Source organism: Meleagris gallopavo, chromosome 1 (assembly GCF_905368555.1).
Source record: "Meleagris gallopavo chromosome 1, MGAL_WU_HG_1.1, whole genome shotgun sequence".
NCBI lineage: Eukaryota > Metazoa > Chordata > Aves > Galliformes > Phasianidae > Meleagris > Meleagris gallopavo.
Window position 1 is genome coordinate 10789864 of NC_139404.1, and position 16032 is coordinate 10805895.

At 35.6% G+C, this 16032-nt stretch overlaps 1 protein-coding gene across 2 annotated transcripts in view; it reads left to right on the top strand.

The window, feature by feature from the left end:
• The window catches only part of SEMA3C (semaphorin 3C), a 121996-nt gene that overhangs the window by 66092 nt on the left and 39872 nt on the right, over positions 1-16032 (top strand). For both annotated transcript variants that reach the window (XM_010728898.4, XM_085216446.1), the window contains exons 3-6: positions 2543-2703; positions 5159-5221; positions 10565-10684; positions 14361-14451. In XM_010728898.4, coding sequence (XP_010727200.3) covers positions 2543-2703; positions 5159-5221; positions 10565-10684; positions 14361-14451 — 435 coding nt within the window. The remainder of the gene's footprint in view (positions 1-2542; positions 2704-5158; positions 5222-10564; positions 10685-14360; positions 14452-16032) is intronic.

Sequence of the window (16032 nt, forward strand, 5' to 3'; positions counted from 1 at the left end):
TGGGGCCTCTATTAGGCAATGAACTATAAGCTTCAGCTCTGAAAGAAATAGAGGTAATAAATCACAAGAGTCTTTATTTTAGGGCAGTATTCTATTGAATTCAAGGGTTTACCTTCCGTCATAGACATGGCATTGAGTCTTCATAAGCCAGTGGCATGTCATAAGGTGTTCCCCTTATCAGCAACTTCATGGAAACAAAGTACCCTTCAGATGCCTTAGAAAGAAAATTATCTTTACAAAGAGGCTAAAAAATCCAGGAAAGTAGTGGGTTTCTGTAAGTAGCAGTTATGGAAAATAAGCATCTGTTACTATTTGCATGTCAGTCATGGTTTACTCAATATTCCGTTTATTCTAACTGAAGCTACAAGGGAGGACATTACATAGTGCAATCAATATGCTCACATTCACACAACGTTGTGCTGGAAACTGCTGCCTTTCCCAGTTTGTCTGTGCTTTTCTAGCATATCAAGTATACAGTTATGAGATGGTTCAATTTCACGTTAGAGCTGCCAGACATTACAGTAAAGTTAATAACCCGCCCAGGAAAGAGGGTGAGCAGTAGCTTCTCAGACATGTTACGAAAGGTCAGTCTGAGAATTTTAGAGGGAGTAAAGGGCCTGAAATTTAATGGCAGTATGAATGAGTCTCCCAGGTGCTTTTGAAAGTCTCAACTAAATGTTTACATAAAGACATTTTTTAAATTGAGTAAGACAATTGATTTTTCAATGACTGAAGACAGATTTCTGAAAATTATATGGTCAATTTTCATATGCATTTAATGACTACAGTTTCATTTTAAACTCTTAAAGCACAGCCTGTAGGTCTGTGTCTTGACTGAATGTTTAACTTTTGCTGAGCAAAACGTGACATAGAAATATTAATGATCTTTTTAATATTGCCGTAAATAAAGGCATGTAGGAAACCATTTGCTCTTGAAAGCTATCATGTCTAAGTCAATCAAAGCATCATATCTTTCAGTCATCAAAGGTATTTTTCATCTTTCTGTGAAGCTATGTAATAATCAATACAAAAATTAAGTAGGGTTATGTATCATATTTATCAATAAAAATCATATTCTGTTAAGAGTTCTTTCAATCATTAGTTCTATAGTAAAGAGATAGCTCAGTCCTCTTCAGGACTGCAGAGTTTGCCTTTGTGTTGTATCCAACCTGTCAAAAATTCCTCTCCAAGAAAAAACATGTACTTCTAGCTAAATATGTTTTGCAGGAAGTATATATTTACTGACCTTTTTATTTTTAATGTGGAGTAAATATCCAGAAATATTTTTTGTTTTGAGAGTTTTGCTTTCCAAAATATTATTGGCCCACATTAATCTAGTCATCTGAAAATCTAATATGCTAATTTCTGATAAATTATCTACCCTTATCTGTAGAAGATGCTAGAACAAAAACCTTGATTTTGGGTTAGGGGAAAAACAAACACAAAAACGAAAAAAAACCACAGGCCTTAGAAACAGAGACAAGTCTTATTTTCAATTTATATACTGTTTATAAGATGTGGGCTGAGTGCCTGATCCATGAATTTAGGAAGACCTCATCTGTATTCTGTATTCTGTATTTGCCACCCTGTTAAAGTCAGAGGGAACATATCCCTGATCACATCATAATAATATGTCAAACATTTAAATACAAGAAAATTGATAAAAGTTTTGGTTGTTTTCCATTATCAATTTTTGAGAAATATCCCTTCTATTATTAGTGAGAAGAAAATTAATCTGAATGGAGGCCAAAATATGTTGGCCAAGCAAAAACAGGAAGACTGATCTTTTTCAAGGACAGCAAGTAATACTTACATTACAAATGTTTGTGTTATTTCTGAAACAGGCCTGATCCTGCACTGCTGAGATCAAAGGATGTTTTTCACTTCAGTTCCTTGAAGAAAGTTTTAAGTGAAGCAATAAAACAACAACAACAAAAGAACTAGTTCTATATTCTGGATAGTTTGGTCAAATCCAATAAGCAAACAACATAATAAATGAACATATCTAGGCTTGATCAAATATTTTTATATTTTTTCAACCTTTTTTTTTTTTTTAATAACCCATGAATGGTGATGAATCTGAAAAAAAATTGACTTTGGAAACAACAAAAATCTATTGTCAATGAAGCCCAGTCAGGAATATCAAATAAACTGTTCTCGCATAGTATTGACTTTTGGATTCTGTGCTGTCATAAATTTCAAAATGGATTGAAAATACTGATTAATTTAATATATGATCTTCCTTAAAAACCAAAGCTGTAAATAATTGTGCCCATTAAAATAAAGACTCATTACATGACTGAATAACAGCAATACTAGATTTTTATGAGCTATGTGTAGTTACTTAGTATATGAAAAATTTGCATTCAAACCGGGAATTGCATTTAAACCATTGTATTATTACTACATGTCTGATAAAGGTTTTTCTTCTTTTGTTGGCCTTAGTTGAGTTCAAAGATTTTTTTATTTAAAAAGTGTTGCAGTTTTGAAGTGATAATGGCAACTGAACATACTTGCAAACTTCCTATCTTTACTATTTCAGAGCTTCAAGGGACTAAGACCTCTGAATATCACAGAATATCACACAGTCCTCTGGATTACAGGATATTATTAATGGATGAAGATCAGGATCGGATCTATGTGGGCAGCAAAGACCACATTCTGTCTTTGAATATCAATAATATAAGCCAGGACCCTCTTAGTGTAAGTATTTATTTTGAGAATCCAAGATTTCCTTACTGTATGCATTTCTTTTTAAGACAAAAAATGTGTAATTCATTAGTTTGCAGTAGGCAGAAGTCCAGGCCCACACCTTACTGAACTGTTAGCACTTGTTTTATGTATAATGCAAGATGAACAAGCTGCTAGTACAGCTGCTCCTCAGCCATTGTTTTCAACTATTAACTTGTTTTGAAGTGACATTCAGCATGGCTTGGCCCCATAAGGAAAGCTTATATGGATTGATAGTTTCCATTCCTCTTGAAGATTTAAGATAATTCAGAGATGCACTTTGAAAAAAAAAAGAAAGAAGGAAAGAGACTGCGAGGAAGAATATGGTGTGTGCTATCATTTTCAGGCCAAAGGGAAACAGCAACGGGAACAGAGCTGACTTTAACCTGCAGCTATGTTTGTTTCTGTTTTTCACACTGAAACTTAGTCTCTGAACTGTTTTTCAGCCTTTGTTATGGCTGTGTTGGACCTTAGCCTTCAACTGGATAGCTGAGACACCACCAGCTTGGTGTTTTTTGGACAGTGGGACCTTCATCTCACTCCTTTTGTGGATATTTCTCTCACTTGCTGAGATTCCATTTTCTGTGCTCTATGTCACAACTCCCCAGCCTGTACTAGGCACTGTTTTTATTAAAGGAATCAAATTAATAGTGAAACATTTTGAGACTCCTTTTTTTATTTCCAGAGGTAAATCAAATCCGGCTTTTCTGCTTTTAAAATAAGCAGCCTGCAGAAATATCTGTGTGCCCATAAAGTGGACTGTTGAGAAATTACTTCTCTACAGACTTTGCCTCACCTATCTTCAGGTTATTACACCTACAACAGCACCTTAAAATGTATCCTACATACTTCGTTATACCAAATTAATCTATGGGCTTTATTACTGAGCTTCAGGGCTGTTAAAAGGCAGAGATCCAAGTTGGGGTAGGGAAGTTTGATATTTAAGAGTCAAGGCTTTATTGTGTCAGCAGAGAGATAGGAGGCCCTACTGAAGGGTGATTCAAGAGCACTTGAATTAGGCTTTGCTCTGAATCACCCTCTGTACACTCCTGTCTACCTGAAATGACTGTGTGGGGAGTTTGATCTGACTGACTCTCTACCTTACACATTTAAATTGAATCTCATTTGCGTGTTGGTATGTTTATCTTCCTTTTGCTGGTATGGAAATAAACATCTGTAATGGAGATACCTACTTTGGTTAGAAGTGGCTGCTGTGGCCTTCTTACTAGTTTAGGTCTCACAGTGATTCTGCCAGCCTGGTCTGGAAGGGGTCATGTCATACACTGCATACTCTTAACAGGTTGCTTCTGACTTTGTTCACAGTTTGTAAGGTACAAAGGCTTTTATGGCATAAATTCTGCATTATAGCACTATGAAATATTTCAACGGTCAATCTAGACATTGAAAGCCCAAAATAAAATTTCTGAAAATCAGAAAGAAGCAAAATACCCAATGTTTTCTGGCAGTGATTGTGATCACCCAATATCGTGCTCATAAACAGTCTCTGCAGTTCCACACATTCTTTCTCTAGTTGATTTACTGTTATAACAAATTCACTTTATTAATTTTATGCTATTTTGAAGCACTATATATATATATATATATATATATATATATATATATATATACAGGTATGAACTTGTAACTCTCTGCATAACATATGTATATTAATATATATGTTTACATGTAGAGAGAAATTTTAATGCTATTATTTATGTTATCTTGAGGCTAAATGTTATCAGATCATGTTACTTATTAAATTTACAGATGGAAATTTCTAAGGGATGTCTTTTCTACACCAAAATCAAGATAAATAACAGAAGATGCTCATAAGAGTTTGAGTATAGCTCAGATAAATATTCAGACATAGTGATGTTTGTCAAAATGCTATCTGTGTTGCAGGAAATCTTGAAAAGAAACCAAGAAATCAACCAGAAATCTTAAGTTTTTAATCAGGATAAGATATGCAAACCTTTACTGATAAAAATTAATAATTCTGACAAGAGTTGTTTTTACTGTGTTTTTGACTTCAAGTTTTCACTGTTAACAATTTATAGAAGTTCAATAAAGTAAAAAAAAAAAAAAAGGATGATGATGATGATGATGAAGAATCTTACTTATTTAGAGGAAAAATACATAAATTGATTAACTTATAACTTAACTTGTTAACGTATAGCTTAATTATAACTTAATTAATTTAATATATAATTGTAACTTTTACCAGCCAAAGACCTGAGTCTTTATTTCATTTACCGCCTTCTGAGACAGAAATTACTTATAGGTGAAAAATCTTCTAATCAAAGTGTAAAAAATATCCAAAGTATTAACTTATTAATGTAAATTCTGCAACTTAATATTTTTTTCTTTGTTATTTAAAAAATAAATTATGTAATAATTATGTTATTTAATTTTATTTTTTTCCTTACAGATTTGGTGGCCAGCATCAGCAAACAAGGTTGAAGAGTGCAAAATGGCTGGCAAAGACCCTACAGTAAGTTATACTCTACATACATATCCACATACATACACTTTTTTACATTTTTACAAGTTATATTCTTGGCAAGTCAGAGCAGCTCAACTGCAGCCAAAAGCAAAATGAAATAAGTGTTTATTTTGCATTTTTAATTCTCTGCAGGCTAAATGACAAACAGGAATTATGAAGAGCCAGGCTATGTAAACAGAATGCACCTTCAGATTTTGACAAATTGATAAAAAAACTAGTGTGCTTTACTAGGAGAGGTAAAGATGGTCTCTGGAATCATTTGAAACACACACTATGGAGAAGTTATGTTGATTTATTTTGTGTTGCAGTTGATTATTCTCCCATCTACATGCAGACACTTTCTAAAGCACCTACATTGGATGATACTTTTCCATTGCTCCCTTTATAGAAAATAGGTAGAAATGAACAATTCTGAAAAATACAGCAGTACAATATAGCAGACCCTCTCTTTGGTAGAGTTCTATTTGAACACAGTTATCCTCCTGAAGAGATTTCATCTTACAGTCCATAACACTAATAGGACAAGGGGGGGATGGTTTTAAACTAAGAGGGGAGGTTTAGGTTAGGTATTAGGAGGAAGTTTTTCATACAGGTTGGGAACAGGTTGCCCAAGGAGGTTGTGCATGCCCCATCCCTGGAAGCATTCAAGGCCAGGCTGGATGTGGCTCTGGGTAGCCTGGTCTGATGGTTGGCGACCCTACATATATCAGGGGGGTTGAAAATAGATGATCTTTAAGGTCCTTTTCAACCCAGACCGTTCTAAGATTCTATGATTCTATGATTTTATAGACAAAGCTGTAGATTTTGTTGACTAAAGAAAGATAAGTTGTAGAAAAAAAATACAGAAAGTCAAGTTTCTATGTAATCTAACATCTTTATTTATTATAGTTACATTTTATTATTGTTAATTAAACCTACATGCATGACTTGCAATGTTACAATAATTCTGATGAATCTGTTTTGTAAGAAAAATATGGTGGTGTTTTTTGCTTTTTATATTTAAATTTATTGCAACAGCTGGTGTAGGTGCCAAAAGGTTGTCTTGCTGAACTGTAGCTGTAATACAGTTTCTTTAAAACGGTACTTAGTAATTCACTATAGTGATCTACAGCTAGAGAAGTTCCAAAAATTGAAGCTTACCTAATTTTTCTTAATAAATTTCCTCAGAATTTCAGTACCATATATATGTATACAGTTCTGAAAAATAGTTCCCAAATCAGTGATGTAGCTTATTGAAAGCTCACTGAAATAATGAGAAAAAGAGAACCCAGATCTGAATGAGTCTTTGCAACTTGAAATTTATAGTGCACTTTGAACAGAGTTCTTGTGTATTTCATTCCTGATAAGAGTAGGAGAAGCAGAGAATGAATTCAGAAGTCAAAGCATGATAGCATTTGGCTTATCAGAGAATTGCAATTATCAAAAGAGAAAAGAGAAACAGACAGTAAAGGACTTTAATCAGACAGCAAATTATTTTCAAAGGTGGTTAGGGGAGGGTTCATTTCCACTACCATTAGACAAACATTGATGTATGCATTTTCTTTTTTATTACTAAAATGAAATTGTCACCTCCAAATAGTAAGCTCACCAAGATAACTTGGATGCTTAATTTAGGCTGACATCTATTTCTCTCCATTTACTGTAATGAGATCATAGGACATAGATACTGACAGTAACACAATTCACCAGACTGTTATTGAGTGAGTATTGGTATCAGTTCCAAGTGAAGAATGAGTGATATGTGAATATATAGAGCTTAACTACCAGCTTTGACAAACAGCCGTCCTAAGAACAACTATTTCATGTCACCTCAGACTCAGATAACTTAGAAGCAAGAAGTTATATCATCACAAGAAAAAATAAAAAAAGTTTCTGAAGAATAGTTCTATACAGTATTTTCTAAAACAATAATCTCTTGATGGATTGTGGAGCCACAGTGCAGTGCAGTACTCAGTTGAATCACACAGCAGAATGCAATTGAACTTCAGTAGGTCAGCAATGGAGAAATGGGCAAAAGCTCACAGAAGATCATAAAATAGACTTCCTGCCTGAGAACATTAAAACATGATAATGTTAATGTTGAGCCAACTTCTGTTACTTGTCCATAAATCATAGGAGAAGACACATGAAAATACACTGTGTTTCAGATGCAACCTCAGAAGGCTGTCCTTAATGAAATCCTTAATTCATCTAACCACCGTTGCGTTTTTGCCATAAATACTTCTGAAAGTGCATGGCATGCAATCGGTGCAAAGTACCCCATCCCAGTACTGTTTATCTAGCCATTGGCTCCTTATCCTGCTCCCTGAGGACTTTTCTTCTGAGGTTTCACAGAATGTACTCTTTTCTAGGGCTCTTCTGCAAAAACTTTTTGCAAACAGCAAGAAAAGAAAGCATCAGTTTGCACTCTGGCATACATAAGCTGGTGCTATACCTTCACTTCTCCTTTTTCCCTTTTCACATGCATAATTTGGATTGGTTGTATTGCTGAGAGAAACCTATTTTCAATAGCAAGGTAAAAAAGCTAAAGCTACTAAAGCCTCTTTTGAGCCAAACTAAGATTGTAAGATATGAGAGAATGGAAACTTTTAGGAACAACCCTCACAATAGAGAAATAATAAATTTTGACCAGGTTAAAGGATCTTTCTGATATAACTAGAGCAAGCACTTCACTGAGGGCACGCAGTTTTCCCTGCAGAGAAACTGAGAACGCTGAACTGTTTACAATTATGCACAAATTTTCAGACATTCTTGTAGAGTGCCAGCTTCTACTGAACCAGAAATGTGAATGGCTTTAAGTGTAAATGAATTGTTTGAACAAGGATTAATTCTACAGATTTTCATGAAGATGATTGATGACTGTTTCCAATCCTATGCTCAAAAAACACAGTGTGATTCTCACTGTCTTTGATGAAGATTTGGATGATTGAATATGAAGGCAAGTCTGAGATCTCAGTTAGAAAGTATTCAAGAAAAAAGTATTTTTAGTCCAGAGTGCATTAACAGTGGATGACAGTGTAAAAGGGAAGAGCAAGAGAATAAAAGGGTATGTTGGAAAGAGAAAATTGTAGAACTGATAGTGTGAAACTGTGTGGCACTTAACAGTCTGTTTCAATTTTCCTGCTGATTTGAAGATGTTATTCTGATTGATCTTCAAAATGAAGCAACAATTCATTGCAAACTTAGTTATGTAATGTGTTGTTCAGAATTCTGATCATTTGGAAATAAATTGTTTACAATAATACTGAGATCTGGGCTTTCTATGTTCTTTAATTATCACAGAATCATACAATGTCTTAGATTGGAAGAGACCTTGAAAATTATCTAGTTTCAACTCCCCAGTAGGTCCTCAGGTCTTCCTTTCCCTCTTTCCTAAAAATGAGCCTAATGTTTCCATTTTTTAATCACCGAATGCTTCACTTGACAGCCACAACTTTTCAAATAGGATGGAGAGCAGCTTGTCAAACACAGCCAGTTCTTCAAGACTCTGTGATGCATGTCATCTAGCCCCATTGACTTGTGCACATTCAGACTCATTAGGCAATCTCGAACTTGCTCTGCCTTTACAGTGAGAGGAATTTTGCTCCTCTGGCCCCTGCCTAGAGGTTTGTGGACATGAGAGATAAGGGAAGCCTGACTACCAGTGAAGACTGAGGCAAAAAACTTGTTGACTACCACAGGCTCCTCCATGTCTGTTGTAGTCAATTCACCTTTCTCATTTATCAGACGAGATATACTCTCCTTGGCCAGTCTTTTCTGACCAATGTACTTCTACGCTTCCTTCTTGTTATATTTCACACAGCTCCCCAGGTCTAATATCCATATTCCTCAAAATCAGGAACTCAATGAACGCATAGTTACTGCAGCTCAGACTACCTCCAATCTTAACCTCTTTAATGATCTCCTCTGCAATGGTAAACAGCAGATCCAGTAATGCTTCACCTCTAGTTGGTCTGTCCAATACCTGGATCAGTAAGTTATCTTCAGCACATTTCAGTAGTCTGTGGGATTGTTTTCCCAACAAATGTCCAGGTAGTTGAAATCCTCTATCAGAACAAGAGCCTGTGAGTGTGATGCCTCTTGTAGCTGAAGTGTGAAGGATGCCTCATTAACAGGCTCCACCTGGTCACCCTTAGGTGACGTATAGTAGAACCCGACCACCAGATGAGATGACCTTTATTGGACTGGTCCCTAATTTTAACCCATCAGCTTTCAGCCTGGTCATGGCTATTTCTCTGAGGCAGCTTTTCACTATCTATCTAGATAGCAACTCCCCTGCACCTCTTGCCCTGCCCATTCCTTCTAAAAATCTTGTAGCTCTTGATTGTAGTATTACACTTATGTAATTCATCCAACTATGTTTATGTCATAGTTTACCAATTGCACCACAATTTCTATCTCCTCCTGCTTATTTTCCATGCTATGTGCATTGGTGTAGAGGGACTTCAGCTGGGCTATCTGTCATGTCACCTTCTTGGAGGAACGCTCCCAAATTCCTCTGGTATAAATTGGAGGTTTTTCCTCATTGCTTCCTAAAGTGAGTTTTCCATGGCTCTTCTCTGTCACACAGCAGTACATCCCCTTTCCCCATCAAATCAAATCTCTGGCAATGAGCCCAACCAGATTGCAGCCTAGTATATTCTTGCCCCTCCTGGTCAGTTGCATTCCATCCAATGCCAACATGCCTGGTCTGTCAAAGGTGTGACTATGATCACAGTACTCAAAACCTTGAACGTGACAGCATCTTTGTAGCCATTCATTCAACTGGTCTGTTCTTTCCAAGCAGGAGGATCAAGGAGAACACCGTGCTCCTGATCTCTTTAACATCTTCCCAAGGGACAGAAAGTCTATTTTAATGTTTTATAATTTCTTAGTTTCAGCCTCCTGTTGCACAGGAATTATGCTGCATCCAAATAACTGAAAACCCACTAACAATGAAAAACAACTGGGAGGTGGAGGGAAAGAGAAGATACTGTTGTAGATGTTTCCTTAAGGAAACTTCCTAAGATTACTTCTTGCCTTCCTGTGGATGGCCCTGATTCTTCCCGTTGGAGAAGTCTTTGAATGAAAATCAAAGTGTGGAAATGGAGAAATTATAGATAATATTCTAACTGCTCCTCTATAGTGCCCTATCAGTGTCTGATTCTGAGCCTAGACAAAATGGCAAGAAAACAAAGGAAATGTTTGCAGATGTACAAAACCAGAGACTCGCAAAATCGGTAGCTGTTCTCATAATGCAACTAAAAATATGAATTGTATCTATTCCCTAGACTTCCCAATATTCAGTAACATTTGCCAATATCATTTTTGTTTATTCTGTAATCCCTGCAGCATGGCTGTGGAAATTTTGTGCGGGTGATACAGTCATACAATCGCACACACCTGTACGTCTGTGGCAGTGGAGCCTTCAGCCCAGTGTGTGTGTATGTCAACAGGGGACGCAGGTCTGAGGTAAGTCTCTGTTTATCTTCTCATTTTGTGCTGGATATCACTAGTGTTATGCAAGCACAAAAATTTGAAAATACAAAAATTAATGAACCAAGTAGGTTAATTTACCTGCATAAAACAGAAAAAGAATAAAGGTCCATATTTTTCTGACAGCCCTGTTATGATCAAACAACCAAACTGTAGTTAAAACCCATATTCAAATACAATGTTTGTCTAAAATTCTACAGTCATATCAAAAATTGGACTACATACAATACTACTTTCTATTTGATGTTTTCTGGTGGATTAATTTCTAGTGTTTGTTGGAATTGTCAAGAAATATTTGAAATGGTCGGTTAGATAAAAAGCTTTTTATGGTTCCCAGTTGTTACTGATTTCTGGAAGAAGCACTTATGTGGACTAACTATATGGATATAAGGGTTTGCTGGACATCGGTTTAATATCCTTTAGATGCAATCCAAGTGTAGATAACTTTGATCTACGGCACAATTTTTGTCCCAGGACATCCTGCCAGGATGAAGTCAGTGAGTTTTCTCCTTCACTGTGAAACCTTCCAGGGTCCAAAGTCTCATTTTCTCTCCATAAGTCTCTATTTTTTTCTATTTTCAATTTCAATGTGCATTTTAAATATACAAAGTTCCAGAAGTTTCATAAATATTGTAAAATTGTTCAGGTTTCATGATTTGCATGTAAAATGTTTGTTTATGTGCAAATATAATAGGTAATAAAGCAACCAGAAAGAGGAAAAAAACAGCCTTAACCAAGACCCATCACCGCAGTAGCTTTTGGGTCAGATTCATGTCTGCAGGCACAGGGATGTACAGTATATTTTCCTGTACTACATGGAAGCAGATGTGTTGGAAAGGAAGATCAGAGAGCTACCTGGAGTTTTGCCATGTGAGGGCAGCTTTGAAGCTGGGCTTACTGCTAGGGAAGACACTGTGAAATTCATCACTGATTTCACTGGGAGTAGTATGAGGATTCTGGCCAAGATCCAGAAACTACTACCACAGAGTTTGTTGGGGGTGGATAAATGATTGTTTTTCAATGTAGGTTTACATGGAATTTTCACAGTGACTTTTGGTAGATCACTACCTGGCTCCAGTCTCCTTGGCAGAGGATATAATCTAAATCACTGCACCTTCAGTCCTAGTAGATTGTCTAAGAGTAGAGACTTATAGACCTGGATTTAAAAGCACAAGCAAGCAGAACTGGGTGAATAAATCCATCCTTCTAGATTATGGTTTGCAGTGATTTCTTTTGCTCTATTTTGAAACAGGTTTGCTTTTCTCAGCACTACTGTCCTAATCTCAAAAATTTCATAAAACACTAAAAGTGATCCCTCACTAATTAATGTAAATCTTATAAGCTTAAATACTACTGTCACAGAGGGCTTTAAATCTCTTTGTATCAGGAATTTTGTAAATGAGATTTCTGTCAGATAAAAATGACATAAGTTCTTCATGTACATGAGTTCCCCATGATGCAAGATGTTAAATTTCTTAAGTTAAAAATAAGGATGCATGTCTTGGAAGAGCAGAATTGGCTTCACTTAGCCTGTCTGTATAGCTGCATGCCTATGATCTATTGATTAAATAAACTGCTGTTTCAGACGTCTGGAGTCTGTCAGACACTTGACTGTAGGCATCGCATGCTCAAAGCCCTTACTGTATAGGCCAACAATAGCATAACAGTTTAAAATCAAGAATTTCCTTTTGAACCAATTGCATGCATAGAGCAGAATGAAGAATTATGCAGTGCTGATAGAACTAGAGAGAACTCATTCTTTGCTTTTGTCAATTCACCTTGAAATCAGTAGTTTTCCATGCACAGAAGGCTGTTTTTGCAGGTGCAGAATTGCTATTTTAGAAGGCACATCTGTTTTTCTCTAGGTGTTACAAAACATGACACTAAGAGTCATAGCCAACAATCATAAGAACTAGGCCTGTTCTCCTCTTTTGTTTTCAAAACTCCACATGATTCCTTGTAAAAAGCAAATTGATGAAACAGAATGTTGCTCTTTTCCTTGAAGCAGAGTTTTAAAAATAATTCATTTCTTTTTCCACTCTGCACTCTGCTTTGGTCTTTGATAATGACTCGTAGTCACCTGAAGATATTATGTCGAAGTAAATGCAAAGAGAAGCAAACGTCATCACTATGTGAATTAATTATAGACTAAAAAGTAGTTTAATATATATGAAAATCAAGTGCAAACCTGAAGCTAGCATACTAGTGCAGTAATTAACATTTTGAATTGGTAAATAGTGGTAAAATATAGTAAATATAGACTATCATCAAGCTGCATATTCATTTAGAAGTTAAACAACAAGAGAAAAAAATACCCAGGATTATATTAGAAATTTTGTACTTACATTTAACTTTTGTTTTAGAGAGCTTATTACAGAAGTAATAGATAAGATCTCTATGATTAAATTAGGCAAAACACAGGAGGGGAAAGAGAGATAGAGGATAAAGGATATGAAAACTTCCTCCTGTAGCTGAGCATTTTGGGTTAGTAGTCTCCAGTTTGCTGCTAGCAGATGGATTGCACAGTGATCTGTGTGGTATTCCCATTTCACTAAGATTTACATTAAATATTAAAGACAATTTAAGGATTTTCTGCTCTCAGTCAAATACGAATGCATTGGCATCTACATCACAGAAACCTTTCTTTGCAGTTTTTTTCATTTAACTTTTTTCTAATGAAGCAGATATATTTTAAGTTTTGTTGTTGTTGTTTTTTTTTTTCTTTCTCCTTGCAATTTTGTCTGTCAGACCTTTATTAAAGATCTTAAGATTGTTATAGAATGCTGTTTGTTGCAGTAGACAGTAGCTTGCAAGTAGATGTGCTGGAGGTCTGTCTCTTTTGTCATTATTCACAATATTTTTCAAGGAACATCAGTACCAAGAGCATACTACACTTTTCAGTGTAGCTGGCACCTGAAAAAGGAGGAAATGCACCCAGATGAGGGAGTTTCTTAAAAATATTCAGACTGCTTGCATTTCAAGCTGTAGTCCTGATTGCTTTGACTTTGCCAATTTGTATTTCCTATTTATGAATCACACAAAACATAACAAAGGCTCCTCATAAAGATTCCTAAACAGCAAAAAAAAATCTGATGCAGCAAAAGATATCAATAAATCACTTATTATTATGGAACTGGAGCTGTGTGCATAACCCAAGAAATGACACTGAAGATAATATGTGTAATTTAGGATTTTTTAAAGGTTTGATAGCTCAGTAGAGAACAAATGATTTATACCATCAACAAATGACAGTTGTCATAAGATATTTTTATATAATTTCTATTATTTTTCTGGTTGCTTTATTAAAATATTGGCCTAGTATAATTAACATCACATATTCAGAAAATGAACAAAAAATAATTTCGGAAACACAGGTGTAATCTCTACAGTTGTTATTGTAGACATCAATCAATCTCTACAATGCATAATTGAGCTAGGGTGGGAAATTTTGTGTTTCAGTGTCTTGAATTTGTAACAAAAGTCTTGAAAATAACTGGGTGCCAAGGAAAAAATATTTTTATAAAGATGATGCAGATCTGCCTAAATTACTGATAGTGCAGAAAAAGCACACAGCAACACTGAACATTATTAATGTTGTTAAAATAACCTTTCATCTGCAAGTTGAGAATTGACATACAAATCTACATTTCAGGAACAAATCTTCAAGATTGACTCCAAGTGTGAGTCAGGGAAGGGACGCTGCTCTTTCAACCCAAATGTGAACACAGTATCTGTTATGATCAGTAAGTAAAAGCATTCCAAGATGCTAAGGTTTAATTCTGTACGGTTATTGATGGTGAGGACTGGTAGCTGGTCACGATTCAGCCTCCAAAAAGGAGTCCTTTGTGTCTATGCTGATGGGCAGAAAATTTGTGCCCACCCTCATTAGAAGTTTTACATAAAGCTAAGGATGGATGTGCAAATGAAATGCAGACATAAGCTGTTAAGAGAAAGGGAAAGAGAAACAAAAAACAATATATTGTCCCTTTTCCAGCTTCTACATTTTTTCCCAGGCTTAGTTTCAACTTTCTATTACCCCGTCTAGCATTTTCTGTTTGAATACTTTCTGACCCTGTTCATCACAGACAGCACTTGTGTCTCATTTAATCTTTGTAAAAACTCAGAGTAGTGAGGGAAGAAAAAGCCTGAAGACCACAATTAGTTTGATTTTCATTTTTGTTGTCATCCCTGTGGTAGAGCCCACTAGCTATTGCAAGTCTGTTCATTCTTCGGTTGGCTTTATACCCAACCAGTGCTGTTATTTTTCTTCCATAGGAAAGACCAGAAAGTGATACAACTGTCATATCTCAACTATTCGTGTGAATTGGTAGTGACTGTACTCAGCAACTGTGAGATATCCCCCATAAAAATAATGACCCCAATTGGTAATTGACAACCAAACTGAAAACTCAGAGGGAACATAGGTTTTGTACAGCTCAAGTCAAGGCTCAGTGCAGACAGAAGGAAAAGTGTGTAAAACAGTACAGCCCCACTTCCAGTTTCTACTGGATGTTTTGCACTATTCTGACAAAGAGGATCAGATCCTCTTCCCATTTTTATCACCCCTGATGCAGGGTAATGCTGGTCCTACCACTGGTTCTCTCTACCTGGCATGCATTATTGCATCACAATTTGTAGACTTCTAATTCCAAAGCCAAATTTCTAATCCCACATTTTCAGCATTTACCTTATCCTTGCTGTATTTTTGACAATGAAGAGAAATGGAAGTTGCATAGATTTTTGAGGATTTCTTTAGCAAAGACAACTTTATTCACACAGATATTGGATATTTTGCCCAAGGTTTAGGAAGGAGCAATGTGATGTTTCTGCCATTTGGATTTCACTGGAATGGCTGTTACATACCGATTCATGAAGATATTTCCTTGAAATTTAGAAGCTCATAAAGCTTCAGGAAAATATCATATATTCTGTCTTACATAATCTGTTTGAAATATATGGTTTTTAATTCCTCATTACAAATATATTTAGTGAAGGAGACACAGAGATATGAACTGAAAACCTTTAGAAGACAGGAAAATTCTACCTAGGGATCCCTCTGAACCTTGGCTGCACTTATGTCTTTATCTTCTCAGTGATCTTGCTGTGTAAAGAAAATGTTTGTTCAAAGCCAGTGATGGATTAATCCACAGCTACTTATAGCTGCTCTGGTAGTGTTACATGAATCTTTAAATCTATAAATTTATATAATTTATAAATTCCTTCAATATTTTATGAAAATCTACTAACATACATTGTTTCTGAACTACTGTATATACCGTAAGCTGATCTTCCTTTTTTTTTTTTCAATATATGAATAGTAGCTT